A 21,099-nucleotide genomic window follows, 5' to 3' on the forward strand; every position below is an offset into this window, starting at 1 on the left:
GCATGCTCAGGGATGCGGTGTGAAACTGCCATCTCCATGTGCCAACGTGGACAGTAGTCCGGCCCGGCTGTGCGTGGCCACCTCTCTTGCCTTGCCCTCACAAGCCGTGTGGGACCCGCTGGCCTCTGGGAACAACCCACCTAAGTTGACATTCTTTACCTCTTTTTAAAGATACAGTTAAAGGGTGCAAAGTCTTTCTTTTCAAAGCACCATACATATTCTGAAATGGCATTTACAGAAATGTGTGGAACAACACAGCTGAAACGTTCCTTTCCAGCTGCTGTACTGGATGGAGGGCAGAGAGAGAACCTGCTCCATCAGTATCGGCTGCTCTGAAATGAGCTACAAATCCCACGACATGACGCCAACTACTGAAGAATCTAACAAGGTCAACGGAGGCACATTCATTTGAATGTAATTTTTAAAAATTTTAAAGAAGGAGGCCATACTTACATTATAAGCAGTATTTAATTTGTGTTTCTCTGGCGCAAGTTTTTATCTTTGTGATTGTTGGTAGAGTTGGTTTTCCTTTGGAGGAAAAATTGCATTATACAAGTTAAAGTCAGTAGCAACTCTTGAAATTACAACACATGGAAATACAGGGATCCTTTCACTTACTACCATCCCTGGTGTAGTAAGAACTTTTACTGCACGTATCACTGCAGAAACATACTCTCTATAAAGTGCTTCTACAGGTTCAGTTAATCCTTTTGACTCCCAAGGCAGACGGGATCCGGGTGCCTTTCCCTTTCATTCAGACTGTAATTACTAGAAAGGTAACAACAGTAGATTCTTCTCTACTGAACACCACAGTCTCTCCTCAAATGATAAAAGATGATCCCGTACGGACAGGGCTGTGCCCTCTGGCACTCAGCCAATCTGGGCACCACGTGCCTGCCTCTCTCTCCTTAGGTCCCACCTCTGGGAGATTCTGCTTATCTTGGACGGATTCAAAATTTTCCGTACCGTCTCCCTTGGATGCCACTGTCAGTGGAGCCTGGTGGCCTATTCGTGCTATCGTCCAGCTTGAAATTAACTTTAATAAAACTGGACGTCTCTGATATACCAGTTATTTTCCCCACATTATCAACTTAAGCATACAGGATGTGCAAATTTTTCAACAATTTCTGGCGTGGCATTCCACTTCATGTTGTTAGAAAAACAAAACTGCACCGCCTGTCCTGGGAATCAAATGGCTGTCCATCAGCTCCCCAGCAGTGTGGCTAGGGAGGTCTACACTATGACACTCATTTCCACTCACGGGCTCCCCATAAAACCTTTGCTACACATTCAATTTAACTGCAAATACAAAACTACTGAATCAATGTCCAATAAAGTACTTACATTGGCCCAGCTGGTTCATCGTCTACAAGGTGTTCAGTTTTTTAATAATCCATTGAGAGACAGGAGAAGAAAGGAGAAAATTGTGAGACTCTACATAAGAACTACTAGAACAGCAAATGGCAAGTGGCAAACATAGCTATTCATAGCATTTATTCAAGGCCATTCCATCTGGAGGTGCAAAACACTCATGGAGTTATTACTTCTAGATTCAAGTTTTTAATGGCAGGTATGTTGTTTCAATGGTTTTAGTTAACACTTTGAATGCTTGTCATGAAAAACTGCAACTGTAGCGGACAGATAGGCTGCAATATCAGTATATTCATCTTGTCCCCAAGTTCCAGTGGTTCACTCTTAAATAGATGAGAAGACAAACCAACATTTCAGTTGTAAAATCCTGCTGTTTGTTTTCTTGTGGTGAATGCATGCACAGTTTTGGCTCAGTCCTGCAATGTAGATGGATGTGTATGTTCTATACATTTAGCCACACATCCTTACTTCCCCAAAGGACACTGTCCTTGCTGTTTTGTAATCTTTAGGAGACTTCTTTGGTCTGGAGAAGGAGATTGAGGAGAAAGCCGTAATAGTCAACCTAATACTGGGTCAGCCCGGCTGGGCCATGCCAGCAGCAAGTGTATGCATACCAGAAAATGTTCTGTGACACACCAGGGAGAGCTGGATAGTGGGGACATCCCTCTAGAAAAGACTTCAGACAGAAAGACGGGCTCAACTCTTGAGCCCTGGCCAAAACCAGAACCCCAATCCAGATGAGCCATGAGATTTTTTTTTTTTTAAACCAAAAAGCTGACATTATCTGAGCTTAGAAGCCTTCTTAAATTGGTATTTCACGATTCTGATTTGTAGGTTTTTCTTTCCTGTTTTGACTAAGGGCAACTTGGTTCCCTTTGGGCAGGTCTATACGTACATGGAATGTTTTTTTAAAGAGGCCCACAAAGGGGAGGGAACAAGTAAGTGCTCTTAGTTTCTATTTTACGAAAGTCAGGTAGACTAAATGATTCAGAACAGTTTGGTTTCACTGAAGGCTTCTAGAAAACCTCTCAGCAGGATTCCACAAGGGGGCTTGGTGCACATGAAGCAGTTATGGAGGTCACAGTCTCAGTGTAGGCATCTGCAGGAGCACACGTCAGGAGTAATGTCTGTCACAGGGAGACATTGCTCCACCTGTTCCTTCGAGGCAACGGAGAGGCAAAGCCACCGCCAGCACACACAGTGACTGGAGCAAAAAAAGATTCAAAAAAAAAAACAAAAACAAAAACAAAAAACAAAAAAAACTAACCACAAACCAATGACTTATCAGCCAAAACAATAGGCTAGCGACACACCAGTGTCCACAGGATTCTGCTACTAACAACAGTACACTATCAAACAGGTACAGAGAACAAACCAAGACTCAAGGACACCCGAGACATCTGTGTGCTGTGAATGCAGTGGGGATCGTACAGACACACCAAGACCGAGACACACAAGCCCTGCTTCACTCTGTCCTCACCACATCGCCCGAGGCCCTCAGCATCCAGGCCAAGCCAGCTCAGCTACATGCTAGGAACTAAGCACTTCGGGGACTTAAAGACCCAGGAGCAGACTCCGCAGAGTTTCAGTGCTCTGGCTGTGCACCGGGAAACAAAATTCTAAAGCAAGATCACCAACCTACTCCCAACAGGAAAGGAAAAAGCAGGAGGGGGGAGTCGCGAGAGCCAAGCTAATCTTCTCAAAGCATCACGCGGTCCCAACCGACCCAAGCACTTTACACGCAAGCTTTTCTTCCTTTTGGTGGTGGGGGGGACAGGCCCTGCTGTCTGCCCAGTGACGTCACTTTCCAGCCCAACAAGCCGGTAACGTGCAAAGGGCTGCATGTAGGGGTTTTAGCAACAGTGGCTCTGGTGCAGCTGCCATGCCTGCAAGTGGGAGCAGGTGCTGGTCACACTAGTGTCTAAAGTCACTTCAGCTCTCTCCCCAAATCCAAGGAACCAAGAGAAGAGCCTCGTGTCTCCTACTGTCCTGGACTGAGTCACTATCTGCGGCACCACTCTCCCTTTACAGGTCAGACAAAAAAATACAACCTGACCCTAACAAGGAAATCAGGAGAGAGGGAAAGAACAGAACTACAGAAAAAAAGGTACGAAAATTAAAAAGTAAATGAGGATTAAACAGCAAACTGAAATCCAAATTAGTCGTGAAAGTGAATGAAGTAAACTTGAAGAAAAGTGTTAACATATGAACTGTGCATCGTATAGACTGAAGCGGAGATTAAACAAACTCCAAAAGCATGCATATCGCTCACTTACCACCATGTTTTAAGGGTTTGATGCAATTGAGGGGGGAAAAAAAAGAAGTCATAGTAACCGACAAATATCAACATACCCCCAAACCCTCAGGACAAAAGATAGCGGCTTAAACAGTGGCTCTCCTCTTCGCCTGGGGGTTACTCCCAGCCACTGGCTAGACGAGAGAAGAGGACTGGGGAGAAGGGAAACAAGATGCTTCTGGAATCCATCTTAGGAGAGTGAGGTTCCTGGTGGAACTGACCTCTTCCCAACCAGATGCGCTACGGCCTTCGCTCCCCTACATCCCACTGCCTCCTCACCCGGAAGGGCGCCCTGCGAAGCCCAGGAAACCACGCGGTCCCATGCGGGAGCACCTCCAAAAAGATGGCTTTCTAGTCAGAGTGACCAAGGGTTGGTTGACTGTGTGGTCAGAGCTCCTTTTTCACTGCCTCCATCTCACCGAGGACTATGTTTTCTAGTTTCTAAACCTGCTTCAATTTTGCCTGATCTCAGCAGAGTCGCATTAAACCAGAGAGAGATTAATGGTTACATCCAGTTGCCTTTCATTTTTGGTCCCACTGTATTTTCTCCGTAAGGTAAGTTGTCACTGACTCAGATGACCCCTAGGTTAGGAGACAATGACAGGCATGTTTTGCATGTTAATTTTAAAAGTCACATTTCTTGGGACACCTGGGTGGCTCAGTAGTTGAGTGTTTGCCTTCGGCCCAGGGCATGATCCTGGAGCCCCAGGATTGAGTCCCGCATCGGGCTCCCCATGCGGAGCCCGCTTCTCCCTCTGCCTGTGTCTCTGCCTCTCTCTTTCATGAATAAATAAATAAATAATCTTAAAAAAAAAAAAAAAAAAGGTCACATTTCTTTTCCAGCACTCCTAGCCGGCTGATAAGCTTCATATGCTCCCAACTAATACACTTTGTGAACATTAGAATAACTCTTATTTGTAGAGTGTCTAAAAGAGTTTGAATGTATCAGAGACACTAAAAATGGTCCCCCTAAAACCTCAGCTATCTTCTCCACCAGTAACTTGAGAAGTCCCTTTGAATTGCATATAAAAATTACCCCCCTAATGTGAAAACAGAAACTCTTTTTGATGCCACCACTTTTCTTAAATCAGGTCCTGTTGTTTTCATCTGAGGTCACTAAAATGTCCAGTAGAATCGAAGGCCCCAACAATAAGGCCAGTAGGGAAGGCCCCATCTCCCAGATGACTGGGGAGGACAGACCCGAAGCACACATGAATCCCTCTCTGGGTTCAGTCAGCAGAGAACCAACAAAGGAGGAAGGTGTGCTCCAATCATGTAAAGCCGTAAGATGGATGGAAGGCTAGGGGGATGCTGACTGGACCTAGTCTTTTTAGAAAAGAATTATCATTTAACATTTTCAGAGAATGTAGTCAAGAGCTAAGGTGAAAAAAAGTCTTTGATTTGACTCTATGACTCATCTGTTACTGAAAACACTGAGGGTAAAAGGTGACATGCAGATAATCTACCTATAAGACAACCCATTGGGCACTGATCCTCAGTGAGACCACAGTAGTGCCTTAATGGGACTTAGTGTGAGTTTTGCTTATAAAATGTCCTGAGTAGACTCTAGTAAACTGAGAGAGAACTCTTTTGTTTTTTCTCCTGGAAGCCACTAAACCTTAACCCTAAGCATTTTCTATGTGAGAAATTTAAAGCAATATTTGCTTTTCTGGTGAAGCATACTCAGACTAAACTCACTAAGTTCAAATTTGTGCATGTGTATAGTTTTAAATTGTTTAAATTGTTCACTTAGTAACAATTTAAAGAGGTGAGGGGCTGAGTCACCAAGAGCTCACAGACTGCCCAAATAGGAATACTATGAGTTTTACATGAAACAGTTTCATATAAGAAAAAATTCAGTGAGTCAGAAATAAATCATAAGTCTATCCTGATAATAAAGTACCTATTTTGGCAGAGAAAACATGTCAGGCACATTAAAAAAAAAAAAAAAACAAAAAAACACCATTTTCACAATGGCATAAATAAGTCAACAGTACCACAGATGGTTATCTGATAAAAATCCATCACCTCTAAAACTCCAATTTGTATCAGATCTAAGGTACCTCTTCATTCATCCCACAAAGGAGTGCATACCTCTATCTACATGTAGCCTCGGGGAGGGGTATGAGGGCAGAAAGCATGAGGGGGCTGGTCTTACATGGACTGTAGAGCGGTTGAGGGGAAACTGGCTGGGAAAAAAAGCCACGGCATAAGGAAAACTCACTGAGGAACAATCAGCTTTTTTTTTCTTTAATGATTAAATCCAAGGGGACAATAAATAAAGGGGGCACAGGAGTAGGAAGCGGTGAGAGGAGGAGGGAGACAAAAAAGAAAACGGGGGCAGAAATGCTGGAGCAAGGCAGGGGTGTGGAGATGGAGAATGGAGCCTGGAGCACGCTGGCTGTCGGGAAGGGAGCGGAGAGGAGGCGAACACTGCGATAATCCCAGCGTCCCAGGTCTGTCGCCCCAATTCAACAACAGAAAAGTAAATGCTGCTTACATTCCAGTTCTTCCAAGAGACCAGAGCAAGGAGATTTTACTTTGCACTTACCCACATCTTTTATGTAGGATTCATCCGCTTCTATAAAAATTTCACTTAAAAGAGGTACCTTCCCTTCGGGAAGCCATTCAGAAGACTTGCTGACCACACAGGTCTCTACTACCTAACTGGCGGCCCCTGGAGTTCGAGAGCCATGGAGTTCTCGCTCTCTCTTAAAAAACAAGAGCTGCTTCCTCGGGCAGGTGTCTGCACTCGTCAGATCCAATACCAACCACCTCTGAAACCTAACCCGAATGTCTCCACACGTAAGAGAGCAAAGCGGCTGCCTACGAGGAAGACTGGAACCTCTGAGGGGAACATGCTAAGCCAAAGGGTCACTCTGCCAAGGGAGTGGCAGCAGCCTCGTCTTATGATAAAAAATCAGGTTCAAAAGCCCGTCTTTGCCTTTTCTTCCCTTTTTGCTTCTCTACCTTTCCAAAGGGAAGGCTGAGCAAGGTGTTCAGCAAAACCAACGCATTCTGAAGGGATGACAAGTCCCTGCAGAACGGGACAGCCGCTCCTGGAGAGCCAGAGGGAAATGCACACCACCTCCCTTTACTCGCAGGCCGACAGCTAAGAATTCTGCCTTGGGATCCTAATTTGTAGCAGGAAAGAGAAAAACTAGAGGGAAAAGCATTCTGCATGTGAGGATCCGAGAACGCCCTTCACCTCACAGAACAGCAGTCCTGGGGCCCCACGAGGAGGCACGTAAGGTCCCGGAGGCACACCAGCTCGTGCAGGGAGCAGGCCCGCTGGCTTCCAGCGGACGTCCCCTCGCCCGTCCCCTCGCCCCTCTGCTGGAGCACTGCGGATGACGTGCGGATGACGTGCGCGGGCAGAGGCGACCCGGGCTTCCCAGGCGCCTTGCTAGTTTCAACAGACGTCACCGCCGGCCTCACTGTAATGCTCTCTTCCACCTCGGGCAGGCAGAGAGATTCTGGAGGCGCTGAGAAGAGAGGACGTAACGGGAAGAGGCATTGCCCTCAAACACGGCCTTCCAGAGAGGCTGAAGCCACCAGCAAGGCTGCACGCCCTCCGAGGGAGCACCGGACCTCCCTCAGGAATGCTCCACGGACACACCTGATGGGGGCTGCAGTCCTGCTGGTCAGCTACTCTGCGGGCAGGGCACAGAACCCACAGCGCACAAGCGTAGGCCCAGGGCGGTCGCGCCACAGTTGGCATCCTCACCGTCACCTGAGGCCAGCCTCCACTGGACTTAGGCGCACACAGCGACAAGCAAGTGGTGGTAATCGCCGGCTGGCTATTAACTTGATGGCAATGTCACCGGGTGGAAGGGGCGGAGCTAGTCAGGAAGCTCAAAGTACTACTGACATGAGTCTCCAGCAGCAGCTGCCCCCGACTGTAATCCTGGGGTTAGAAATGGTGTATGACCCAAAACCCCCCCAAAGCAAAACACCCGCCACAAAGATTTCCTAGGGCTTTCCTGACTGAAACATGTCCAAAAATCTAAGATTCTTGTTCTTTCCCACACTTGTTTTCACTGTAGTCCTGGTGTCCCTATCCAGTTCCACCTCTGGCCCTAAGTCAGCCTGAGGGTGCCACTCGGGCCACAGGCTCCAGGTGTTACTGCTGAGCTGTCTTGGTCTTCAAACTAGAGGTGATGGATGCATCAGACTCCACCATTCTTGTGGGACAGAAAAGCCAAATGCTTGGTGCCTGTTTCACCCAGAACCTTGAAAACCCATCACAAGGACCAACCAAGGGAACCAAAGGCTGGCTTGCTCCAATGGCTCTTCTCGAGAATGGTCTGAAGGGGTTGGGGCAGTAACCTACAAGGGCTCTACCCGGCAACCATGTGACAACCAATTAGATACCTTAAATCTGCCTGCAAGGCCAGGTGGCCTGCGATCTTGGGGTGGCTTCTAGGCTTGACCTGGATTCTCCTCAAGCTCAATCTGCCTGATGATCTGTATCGAAGGAGGACAGAGCTGAACCAAGAGACTGGTGGCTGCCTATTCCCCATGTGGGGCCTGAAGGGCAGAAGGGACCGGGGCTTGGAAAACACCCAAACGGAGGGACCGAGCTGAGGATAGCTCTAGATGGCTGATCTTAGCAGTAGGAAATGAGAAACCAGTATGAGAATTCTCTTCTCCTTTTGGGATCAAACCCCAACACTCTCAGAGTCCTTTTTGGGCGCTTGGAGACCATCCCTAGGAACCAACCCCCACATTACAGCTATTTTGTAGGGATGCTCTTACCGTCAGGAACTTCATCCGGCCTCTTCCTCTTCTCATACACAACAATGATCACCACAAGGATAATGATTTCAGCCAGAATTCCCAAAAAAGGCCAGAGTGGGGCCAGGTGGCTCCGTACCCTGAGGATGGTGACAACGGAGGCAGAGCCAATAGAGTTGGTAGCATTACATTCATACTCGCCAGGGTCTTCTGTGATCTGGAGATTCACGATGCTCAGCTCAGTATAATTTTCCTTGTTGATGATGAAGAAACGGCCGGAGGTATTGACAATGTCCTGCTCGGGGGCAGAAAAAGTAAGAACATACAAAGGTCAGAGTAGGTGAATCCGTGTGCAAGACAAGGTAAGGTCCTAGCAGGACCACTGGCTGGGATGAGGGAGCAGTGTCTAGGACCATCTTTGTCCAGGGAACTTGTGAGCACTTCATTACCGGCTTCCTTTCAATAACAACAACAACACATCAGCAAGCTTCTGGCAGAGCCAGGTTAAAGCCTCCCCTGCCGTGTCCTCTAGACCTCTCCAACTTCTATGAAGTGAATGGAAGTCCTACCCTGTAGCCTCAGAAAAGACCAACTCAATCTAGAAAATGCTACTTCAAATACAAGGGAAGAAACCATCACAGGAAGAAGATGGAGAAGGAGGGGTGTGACCTCCGCAGTCAGACATATATGCTAATCTCAGGCCTATCTGAGGACTTCAGAATTAGCACATCTATTTCACACTTGGTGAGTCCTGACAAGTCGTCTTAAACCTCCTCCAGAAAGAATGCTAAGAACTTGCTCCTAGTCAGAGTAGACAAATTCCTAACTTCTCTTTCCTTTAAGAATCAGAAGGATAAAGTTTATTCAGTCAATCAATAGCTATTTACTAACGTATGCTACGTGTCTCACATCCCACTAAGGGGAAGGGGAGACAGAAAGGGAAAAGTATGACACAAAAGTGAACAAGGAGGTTGGCCTTAAGAGGGAACCAGACCTCCAAAGGGATGGTTACAGGAACACGGCAAGAAGCCCCAAGAGACGGCACGTACTGAGTACTGTGCGGCACAGAGGGAGTGGCCAGTGCCAGAAAGACTCAGGGAAAGCTTCACAGAAAAGCCAGCTTTTGCCCTGGGTGGTGGGGAAGAGAGGTGATCAAGCAGGACAGGAGTGCTCCAGGCTCTTGTGGGAAGACAGAGGGGAGAGTACACAAGCAGGGGTTGAGGTGGAGCTGGGACAAGCGTACAGCACTGGGGTAGTGGCAGGCAAAAATGGAATCATGTGTCAGTTGTTAGGCAACAGCTAAAGCATAATCAGAAATAGGGAAGAAAGGGGAAGATAATGACGTTTAACTATAGCAAACAGTGGTGCCTGCAACTGAGTGTGGGTATGGCTGAAATGGCAAATCAAGCCTTCAAAATAAATTATTCCCTGAAGCTTCAACTCGAGGACTTAGAAAGCTGCCAGCTTCTCTAACCCCTGCTCTACTGGTTCACTAAGCCCATGTTTTTCACTTATGATCAGAAGGGATTAGTTTTTTTTGTTCCACAAGCCTTTAACCTGTAGTTTTTGAACACCATCATATGCAAGAAACCTTAACCTTTTTAATCAATGCATAATAAGATAGTGAGTGGGACCTGTCCTATTGCTACAGAGTTGATGACTAAGGAGAAGCATCAAAAGTACCCCATAGTCTTGGATGAAAGTACAGCACAGGGAAGAGAGTCCGTAATACTGTAATAACAATGTATGGTAACAGACGGTGACTGCGCTTAATGGTGGTGGCTACTGCATTATGTGCAGAATCGTCCATCGCTACGTTATACACCTGAAACTCCTGTAACATCATATGTCAGCTATACAGTAGTAAAAACTTTTAAATATATATAAATATTTTTAAAGGGTATCTTTTCAAATACCATTAAATTAATTTGTACTTAGGACGTTTTCACATATATTTATAACTAACAGTGACTGATATTTAGGTTTCAGTATGAAAGACTGTGTTATCTTATTCATTACATGATCAAGTCTTCCACAGTGCTGTTCATTTTCCCTCCATCTCATCTGTCAGTCTGCCACCATTTAACTGCTTTTTTGCTATATTTCCGTATTTTTCCAGTTTTTGTTTCATTCATTTTGAAACTGTATTATGTAGCATAAAAAGATCATGACAGCTTTGTCTTTATTGTGGATTACACCTGTTTTTTTTTTTTTTTAAGATTTTATTTATTTATTCATGAGAGACACAGAGAGAAAGGCACAGACACAGGCAGAGGCAGAGGGAGAAGCAGGCTCCATGCAGGGAGCCCGATGTGGGGCTCGATCCCCAGTCTCCCAGATCACGTCCTGGGCCAGCGGGGCTGCCCCTGGATTACACCTCCTGTGATAAAAAGGAACTCTTCTGGTTTCATGTTTATTTGAATTTCACTTTCTGTAATGTTAATATTTCATTTGTTCTACGTTATATACTTTCACCATATACATCTTTGTCCATCATGTTTTAATATTTCTGTACTATTGTTATATGCAGATTATCTTTAAGCAACATTTTGTTATTTTATTTCTCTGCTTTTTAATGAGGATGCTGAAAACTTTGTATTTAGTACCACTGTAATTTTTACATTTATTGTCATAAATTATGGTTTACTTAAAAAAAAAGTACCCCATTATTCTTTTTAAAAAGTTCAAATAGGCTAGCCTCGGTGGCTCAGCCGTTTAGCGCCGCCTTTGGCCAAGGGCGTGATCCTGGAGACCCGGGATCAAGTCCCACATTGGGCTCCCTGCATGGAGTCTGCTTCTCCCTCTGCCTGTGTCTCTGTGCCTCTCATGAATAAATAAATAAAATCTTTAAAAAATAAAAAAATAAAAAGTTCAAACAAAACTGGGAGTAGATAGCCCTTCCAGGGCTTATTAAAAGGGAGCGCCATCAAGCTATCTTATCCCCAAGTCATCACATTACCCCCCTTGCCCGTCTATAAAAGAGAAGACAGGCTGATAGGTGATTGGAAAAGAGTTATTTTTATTAAAGGCTCAACTGCCCTAAATTAAAACATTCTTAAAAAAAAAAAAAAAGCACTTGGCATTGCATGCAGCCTTTCACCCTGCAGCCAAGTGAAACAGGCACCAAAAGAGAATCACTCAAAGACTGGGGGTGCCAAGAACAAACCATCTTTTTCCAGTGGATAGGCAGGAAACCAAATGATGTGCCATATGCCTCTCAATCTTGGAAAAGGGCTGTTTGGAGGTGAGAACGCAGAGACTATATTCCCACTATTTGAAGAGCCATAATGTTCAAGTTTGGTTTCCTCTACCTAACAGGGCTGCCTTCTGAGTGAGCAGACCCCAGCAGTGAAAATAATCTGTGGCTGGAGCTAAGCGGGAAAACAGAGAGGTTCAGTAAAAGTAGATCCCTTGGGGCACCTGGGTGGCTCAGTCCATTAAGTGTCTACACTTGGCTCAGGTCATGATCCTGGTCCTGGGATCGAGCTCTGAGTGGGGCTCCCTGCTCAGCAGGGAGTCTGCTTCTCCCTCTGCCCCTCACCTACTTGTACACTCTCTCTCTTTGGCTTTCTCTTTTGAATAAATAAAATCTTAAAAAAAAAAAAAATCACCCGGCCAATTAGAAAAGTTTTTTTTTTTTTTTTTTAAACATCTTCGGGAGCAGATACTATCGGATTTCCAATGTTCAAGACTGCCCTTGCGCTTTACCATGTTGCCTCAATTCCCAATCAGTACTCCCTGTGTTCCAGGGATGTACTAAATTGTTCTCATTGCCTTGTCTTTCTCCAAAACAAGAAAGGTGTATTAAAACTACTTCAAGAAAATATTTTCTTTAGGACAAATGGACTAAAATAAAAAAAAAATGTTTAAGATTGGGGTTAAACTCCTTCAGTCTCCTTGAAGGCAAATCAGTCTAATCCCTTAGCAAACAGCCAGCTTTTAACAAATCATGTAGGGATTCCATGCTGGACGGAGACTGTCAGTGACTTCCAGATTTATCATGTAACCATTTATGACTAGAACGGGTGACCCTAAGCCATGCCAGTATGGCAGGATGCAGCAACTGGCAGGTCCAGATGTCTGGACCTCCCAGGAGAAACTCCAGCAACCAGAGACCCAGGGAGAGAATCAGGGCTGCCTCCTACTCACCACGGGCATACCATTCTCCTTCTTGCGCCATATCCACTCTGGGTGTGGGTAGCCAACTGACTTGCAATACATCATGGCATCTTGCCCTTCATTTTTGTTCTCGCTCCGTTTGTGGCCAGTAATGTCAGGAGCAGCTGTAAGAAAGAGTGTTGAACAGTTACCACAAGAGCGGACTCTGAATAGGATACAAAGGTCCCACCTACTGACTCAGAGCTCTGCTTCTAATACAGCCAGTCTCTAGGCCTATCCTCAAAAAATCTTTGACAACATGCACTTCAGGTCAGAACTGAGCAACGGAACCAATCTATTCTCTACCTCCCACCCAACAAAGCAGCCCAAGCAGATACCAGGATTACCATTATGTGAAATTGTACTAACAATGTAGGTGGGTTCTCTAACCTCTTGGAAGAGGGGACACAGGCTCAACTGCCCTAAATTAAAACATTCTTAAAAAAAAAAAAAATGCACACAGAAGCTATTATCATCTCCTTTTCCAGTCATAGGTTTTTGGTTTTTTTCAAACTGCAGTAATAGCAATTATGGATTCTATCAAATGTCCTATATTCCTTTAAGGAAATGGGAGAGCCCTGAAATCAAACACCTAGAATCAAGTCCCATTGCAAGGTATGTAAAAACAATCAATGCATGGAGAAGCTATCTGATGCGCATCAATGAGCAAGGTTCTTCTGGGAAAGAGGTAATCCAGCAAACTGGCCTTCAGAAGGGGTAAGAAAGGAATAAATAGGAAATTCAACCAGTGTCCTAAGAGATTTAACAGTTTAAGAATCTGACCTGTACACCTGATTTGCAGTAATCTCAATAAACCCAATCTTGGGGGAATTTCTAGATATGCTAGACGTTGCTGGTCTTCTCTGCGTTACAGGATCACTTACAAAGAAATAGCACCTGTGGTGTAAAAATCAGGTAAGTTTCAAGGATCTAAGAAATCAGAGATGGAGATAATGCTTTGAATTTAGTCTCCTTTGATCCTAACGATACTTTCCACCATACTCCTCACTGGTTATAGTAATGTGAAAGCAGTACAACGCAGAGTAGGCCAGATGTCACTTTCTTGGCCAAGACAGGAAAGAGAATCAAGAAGCCTGGTCCAGATTCTAGTTTTGCTTGTTCTTTAATCGTTCCATGCTTCGGTTCTACAGCCATTACCAAATGAAGGTAATTCTGGCCCCTGTCTACATCCAGTGCCCTTGGATAGGGAAGTTTTAAAACATTTCATCTTGAGATCACAGAAGCCTGTACAATAGAGTATTGTATCATGGGCTTACCCCATGTTCCCCCTCTAAAAGCCTGGTTTTTCTTGGCTTAAAAAATGATCCAAAGTTCTGCCGCTTTCAGACTGTGCCTCCCTGCCCACCTCCAGAGGCACCCGGACAGAAATGGAGGTCCCGAGCTGTCTTTATAACCACTGCCTACCCAACTGACGCCTGCTCAGTACTACTCAGTGTGAGGGGTTTTCAAAAGAGGATGTTATACAGGAAATGTCTTTTTTTTTTTTTTTTCCAGGCAAACTTCCTCACTGCAGAAGGGAGTAGGCCAGCTGGCTCAATATTATTCCTACCACACCCGATTTCTCCCAAAGCCACTTGGTCACTGCTCAGACCTACTGTTCCACCACCTGCTCCCCCCTCCTCAGAGCTTTCTTCATGCAATAAATAGTAAAGACCATCTTAAGTATTCCAAGGAGCAAGCTCCATGGCAGTACACTAACTAAAACACCATCACGGGAAGACATAACAAGCAGAGGAGTTACCACATTTTGCTTCAAGTTGTGTTTCATGCATCTGACAAACATTTGTTGAGCACCTACCACATGCCAGATACATCATAGAGTGGTGGGGGGAAGGTCTTTCTGTTGAGGTGGATTTTAGCACAGTCATGAAGAAAATAAGGGAGTAGCACACTCCTATATCTGTGGGAAGAATACTCCAAATAAAAGACAAAAAAGCCGTGAGGCAGAGCTGTGCTTATTATGGACAAGGAACAGCATGGAGGAGTTTGGCTGAAACTCAGTAAGCAAGGCAAAGATGGTAGGAGAGGAGATTAGAGTGAACGGAGGAGCCCAGATTGAAGAGGACTCTGTAGGCCACTGCAGTGACTTTGCCATTTACTCTTGAGTCAGCTAGGAAGCCACTGATAAGTGCCAAGAAAAGGTATGAAATGATCTACTTGTTTAACAGCCTCCCTCTGGCTACTATGTAGACAGTTGTGTAGAGAGACAACAGTGGAAGAAAGACCATTTAGGAAGCTGTTCATATAGGCAAGGGAGAAGGTGGTTTGGATGAGGGCAGCGGCAGTAAAGTGAGGAGATTCTGATATATTTTATAGGCTGAGTTAATGTATCTGTTAATGGACTGGATGTGGGATGCAAGAGAAAAAGAGTCAGGGATGACTCCAAGGTTTCTGGCTTGAATAATTCTAAGAATGGAGTTGCCAGTTACTAAGATAAGAATTACAGGAGAGGGATCCCTGGGTGGCGCAGCGGTTTAGCGCCTGCCTTTGGCCCAGGGCGCGATCCTGGAGACCCGGGATCGAATCCCACGTCGGGCTCCCAGTGCATGGAGCCTGCTTCTCCCTCTGCCTATGTCTCTGCTTCTCTCTCTCTCTCACTGTGTGCCTATCATAAATAAATTAAATTAAAAAAAAAAAAAAAAGAATTACAGGAGAATCAGGGTGGGTTTTTTTTGTTGCCCTGTTTTTATTTTGTTTTGTTTAGGGATGGAACAATGGTGGTAGTAAAAACCAGGAGTTCAAAGTTTAGGACATGTTAAGCTTAAGATACTTAACATTCAAGTAGACAGCTGAATATCCAGACTGGAGCTGAGGGGAGTCGTCTAAGGTAGAGACATAAATTTTAGGAATCAGCGTATGTGTGACATATTTTTCCATTTTCATTCTACTTTGCCCCATAGAGAATACCCACTCTGGCCCAGTTACCTAACTAATTCCAATAATACTGTGAATTTAGTATCATCAGCTTTTACCTTGGGGACTCATCCCAAGATTGCACGTTAGAATGACCTAGAAGGCTAAAAGTTGGGTTGGCTTGGCTTATGGTGCCACGGCCTCTAAGAAGTCGCTATTCTGAAAGGATGCAGACGAGAAGGCCAAGACTGAGGAGAGGGATGGGAATGGTTTCACTCCTACCCTGGTGTTTAGGAGTGAAGACTTTTTCATTCACCTACTTTGGTGTTCTCCAGAGGCTTCTATTTTCAGATGTGAACATGGCCTTATAGGCTACTACACACAGAGACAAGGAACTTAGCTACCCTCGTCACACTTTGTCGGCCATATTTACAGTGTAACCTATGGGAAAGGGTCTTCAATGGTTAGATCTATTGCTGCTTTCTTCTTACTTAGTGAAGAATACTGAGTGAAGTCCTGATTATTCACCCTTGGGATGGTAGAAGCATCACCAGCTTTGTGGGCAGAGAGAAAATTCACCCCCAGTCACATCACTCTATCCCTAGAGAGAGATTATTACAACTATTACTTTAGCCTCTGAGTCAATGAAAATATTTTCCACTTCTATCATTGATGGTAGCTGCTCAATCAGAAAGACTATTCCTCGGATGGTAGCCACACTTGTGGTAAACATCACATGATACATAAACTTGTCAAATGACAAAACTGTATACCTGAAACTAATGTAATACTGTGTGTCAACTATGCTCAAATAGTGAAGGATAAAAAAAAAAAAAAAAAAAAAAAGCAAGCCTGTTCCTGTTCCACCAGCTGGGTAGGACAGTGAACCCACAGCAAGAAAGGTCACCAGGCTCTCAGAGCACATGTTAGTACTGGTAGGGAAGCAAGTGGGGACCCTTAGGGCTCAGAGTCCACTCGTGGTGGTTTTTAAACAGTCTCCAAATCCGGTGATACTCTTCCCTTCATGAAGTGAAACATAATTGTTCCTTCCCCTTGAGTGTGGCCTAGTGATGGGATTCTAATAAATGAAATAAAGCAGAAGTAGGTATGTGGCTTTGGATTGTTGACAAAAGATGGTGTGGCTTTTTCCTTGCTCTCTCTCTGATCACACGTTCTGGAGAAGGTTAGTTATCATACTAGGAGCACATTCCAACAGCCTATGGAAAAGGCCCACGCAGTAAGGAAGTGAGGCCTTCCGCCCACAGCAGTCATGTGAGGCAGCCATCGAGGAAACAGATCCTCCAGATCCCATCGAGCTTTCAGAAGATCCTGAGCCACCCCACAAAAATTGGCTCCCTATTCCTGACCCACAGAACCAACGAGGTAGTGTTTCTTGTTTTAAACCACTAAGTCTGGGAGTAATTTAACCACCCAATGAGGAAGATATAACTCTATTTACATAGAATTAAAAACTCAAGTTCTGTACCAGTCTTGCACATAACTGGAACTCAAGGTTAAAAACAAATATTTAAATTGAGCTATTAGTCTCAAGGAAAGGCAAGGCAAGGCTTAGACTCTGGCATTATGAGTTCTCAGAAATCAAAGAGATACTGATTAACGTGTTCTATGTTTGCTGATATAAACAGGACTTCTGTAACTCTGATTAAACGTTTAATCAGGTCAGATACTGACAAATTTTGATTAATGGCCTATTTATGTTGATTAAATGCCTCACCTTCTATGGGTTTGCCATTTAACAAGAAACTGCTTGACCAGGGTCAGCTGGTCTGAAGATAGGTCTGAGGCATCTGACAAATACTCCTCACTTCCCCTTACCCATTCAGGGAGGCACAGAGGATAACAGAGACCTTTAAAAGAGATCACAGATCCACTTGGGAAATTAACTTGCTCTCTGGCCTTGTTAGCCACATGCTCTAATATTAGACATAAGCTAATGGATAGCCTTCCAATATCCCGATGAATGGCAGCACAGGGGTTCCCAGAGAGTCTTAGTTATCACCCAACAACATCTGACCCAATTTCATTCTCTGGGCCCATGGCTGAGGACTAACACGTGTTCCTCAGTACCCTCTGTTGCCTGCCAAGCCTACACTTAGAGCAAAGCACCCAGCTTCTCTGTCACACTGGTGGCTGTAGAAAGTGTCCATTACTCCATTAGGCAATGGAGACATGTTCAGCTGAAGCTGACATTAAACAAAGTTAAACACAACAGAGCTAAGAATGGGGTCATGGTATGGGGTTTCTTACTTGGACAGCTTATTTGGAGCTCACTTGTCAAAGCACATTCATAACCGCAAAACTCATTTTCCAAAGAAACTCCATCCTTAAAGATGGCAACGAGCAGGCTCTTTCTAAGTAAGCATACTGATTCCATATCATGGTCTCATTGCTTCTTTTATGCAACCTATCAAATCCCAGAGACACATCATCTTTGCTGTAGGCAAACTTAGAGGCTTGGCTGAAGGCAGAGAGTGTTAAGATTTACTATTAAGCCAAGGGCTAAGCCCAAGAAGCAATATGAGACTGGTCAAAATGGAAGCAAGAAGGATGCTGACTTGTGACTCAATAAGCCTTCTCCACAAAGAGAAGTTTCATCATCGGTTGTGAAGACTAGAGCAGTCTGGGACTTGTGCTGCCTTCTGTAACTGAGGCTCTTCCCTTTCCAGCAGGTGAGAGCATTGAGTGGATGGCAAGTAAAGTCTCCTCTAAGACAGTGATTCTAACCTTGGCTGTACACTATAATCCCCCCGGGTGCTCTTCATAAGCCTGAAGTCCAGGCCACATTGCCTACACATTAAATCCAGTTTGAGAACCACTGCTCTCATACCTTTCCTGGCATGAGATTTGAGATTAGGGGAGCAATAAGGAGGAACTATCCCTTAAGATAGGGAGAGGAGTGAGTGGAGGTATTAGGGAACTGATGTGACATTCCCAAAGTTGAGAAGTTGACAGAGCCACTACCACAAGGAAAAGAAGCTTAGAGATCATTTCCTTCAATAACCCAACCTCTCCTTTGTGTCCATATAAGGGAACCACAGACTACTGGAGCCTTACAGAAACTCTAAGGCCATCTATCTTTTTTTTTTTTTTTTTTTTAAGGCCATCTATCTTATATTGCTTCATCACACTTGTGGAAGCTGAGGCCTGAGGAAAGACAGAGAATAGCTAGAGCCATAGTAAATTTCATGGCAGGGCAGGATTAGAACCCATTTCTTCTCTCAGTCCAAGGCCTTCCTGCTGTTATATGCTGAACACAGCAACATGGCTTAATGCTTAGCAGCACAGGCTCTGGCACGAGAGTGCCTGGGTGAGAACCCCTGTTCTACTGGTTATCTGTCACACTGGGCCACTCATCTTATTCCCTTGAGCCTCCATGTTCTCCCCCGGAAAGTGGAAATAATAATGGTATCTTCATCCAAGTTGTGAAGACTATAGGGGAGGACAAGAATAGTAATGCATCTAGCACAGTGCCTGGCATACAGTTAATATTCAATGTTAGTCATTCTTCTCAACAAAGGTCAGGGTGGCACTCTGAAGAGAGGAAAAGAAAGAATACGTATGGTTATTTGGGCTGAGGTTGATGCTCAAAATGTTCTAGCAGCTTCAAAGTATTATTATTTTGATTTCAAAGACTTCTCAAGTACGGGCAATTCTGAGTCAGAACCAGCTTGACATAAGCTCTGACCTCAAGGCTGTCAGTACCTCTAAGCATCCTTGCCTATCAAACTAGCTACCTATCAAATAAATAACCATGAAAATGCTCTGCTGAAAATGCTGTACAAATGAGAGATGTGTATTATTACCCTTCATGATATTGTCATCACCATACAGTCCATGTCAGCTAGTTTGAACTTTAATATATCACTTGTAAGGCCATACAAGAAAGTAGTAAACAGGGATGCAGAACAAGGTGACTTACAGAAATCCTAACATTTAGTCATAACGTTAAAATACAAAGAAAGCTGAGAGTATGGAGGGAAAAACATAGATAGATAGATAGATAGATAGATAGATAGATAGATAGATGATAAAACCATGATAAGCCTTAGCTCTTACCAGAGTCCCCCAAAGACTGAAACTCACTTGAAATGAATAGTGAGCAGGGAGACATAATGTTGAGCCTAATAAAACAAGTAAGGCTCTCAACCCAGACCTTCCTAGGGCAGGGATGTACCTTTAACAAGAGGCAGTGGCGTATCTGTTGCAAAGGATTTTGTGGCCACCAAAATCCTTTTCTAAAAACAAAATAAAATTCAAATTCTTGTTTCTTGGATTAATCAAAATAATTGAGTGATGAGGACAGGGTGAGAGTCATGAAGGGGATTTTCTCCTTTTTTTGTAAATTACATGGACATTTTTAATGTGCTTTGTTACAAGCACATTTTTCTTTTTAAAATTTTAGAAAAAGAAAGGGGAAGAGAGAGGGAGTAAGAGTTAGAAAGGTTAAATAATCATAGGAATAGAAAATTCAACACTTATTCATTCACGAATACTCTATAACAAGCTGTGCAGTCTCTAGAAGACACAACTCCTGAAGAGTCAAAAAGCTGAGGAAACGATGACTCCCCCAAGTTATCTAAGAGGATCCCCAGACAGGCTGGGCTACGGGGCAGAGGTCCCACTAAGGTCTAGTCATTGCGGTTTCCTCTCCCCTGGCCAGCCCTGCTCTTTCATCCCCAGCATCTGCTCAGGTCACCTGCCAGATACCTAAGAAATGTAATCCTAAACAGTAATAGTATCTTCCTGTTTACACTGTGCCGCATTCTTGGCCTTTAAAAAAAAGTAAAAGAAAAAAAAACAAACCCTACTTCATATGCAAGGCCGTCCCTACTACCTGCAGACATTACCATTTTCAAAACCCCTTTCTTGACAGGGATCTACAGGCTAGGATAGAAAAACACTGCCACTTCAGGTCTGTTCCTGAACAGGTGCCCTCCCTATCACTCCTTCAGCCTTCTTTTCTCTTCACCATAAGTAACTCAGGGCGTGGTGATCTGCTGCTATACAGTGCCCAGTTCTGGTCTCGTCTAAGCCCTTCACTCCTCACAGTGCTAAGTTCAAACAACACCCCAGGACGAGGTGCTGAACTGCAATAAAAGCCGAACGGGGGCGGGGGGTGGGGGAAGAACTGAGGACTGCAGAACAGGTGCTAAAGAAATCTATCTGTATGGTGTAAATTATACTGCCCTGAAATGCCAATTTAGTTAAGCCACAAAGGAAGAATCTGAGAGACTCCTTTCAGCAGAGGTCACTTAAGTTTCTTGAATCTCTCTCAAGTACAACGATCTCTTTACCTGTATTAATCAGCAGATTTTTAAAATCATTATAGCTATAAAAAGATAACTATCTTTTACCCCACCATAGGGGCAACTGAAGAAATAAAACCAGAGTTTATATGAAAATGCTTTGGGAAGCAATGCCTCCCCTACGCCTCTTATCCCCTTCTCTCTCAATGCAGGGCAGTTTGCAACCCCAACCACCTAGCTTAGAATATGATCCTGGGACTATGGCAAATCTTTTTAAAGTTAAACAGAAAAAGTCAAATGTTCAGTCTTTACAGCCTAAACTAATAATCACCTAAAAGATATTAAAAGTTCAGCTGTTATTCCTTGTGAATTTTGAGAGACTAATGTATCTGTCCA

At 44.3% G+C, this 21,099-nt stretch overlaps 1 protein-coding gene across 4 annotated transcripts in view; it reads right to left on the minus strand.

Moving 5' to 3' along the window:
- Window positions 1–21,099, minus strand: part of NPTN (neuroplastin) — a 70,109-nt gene that overhangs the window by 1,119 nt on the left and 47,891 nt on the right. The window contains exons 5-8 of one of the 4 annotated variants that reach the window (XM_025472227.3): window positions 12,554–12,687; window positions 8,426–8,699; window positions 1,345–1,366; window positions 454–528 (exon numbers count right to left, since the gene is read on the minus strand). In XM_025472227.3, the coding sequence (XP_025328012.1) occupies window positions 468–528; window positions 1,345–1,366; window positions 8,426–8,699; window positions 12,554–12,687 (491 nt within the window). In that variant the 3' untranslated portion in view covers window positions 454–467. Of the gene's footprint in view, window positions 1–453; window positions 529–1,344; window positions 1,367–1,465; window positions 8,135–8,425; window positions 8,700–12,553; window positions 12,688–21,099 lie in introns of those variants that run through there. The other 3 variants (XR_003145958.3, XR_004810885.2, XM_025472229.3) reach the window with 3 other exon arrangements.

Source organism: Canis lupus, chromosome 30 (genome assembly GCF_003254725.2).
Source record: "Canis lupus dingo isolate Sandy chromosome 30, ASM325472v2, whole genome shotgun sequence".
NCBI lineage: Eukaryota > Metazoa > Chordata > Mammalia > Carnivora > Canidae > Canis > Canis lupus.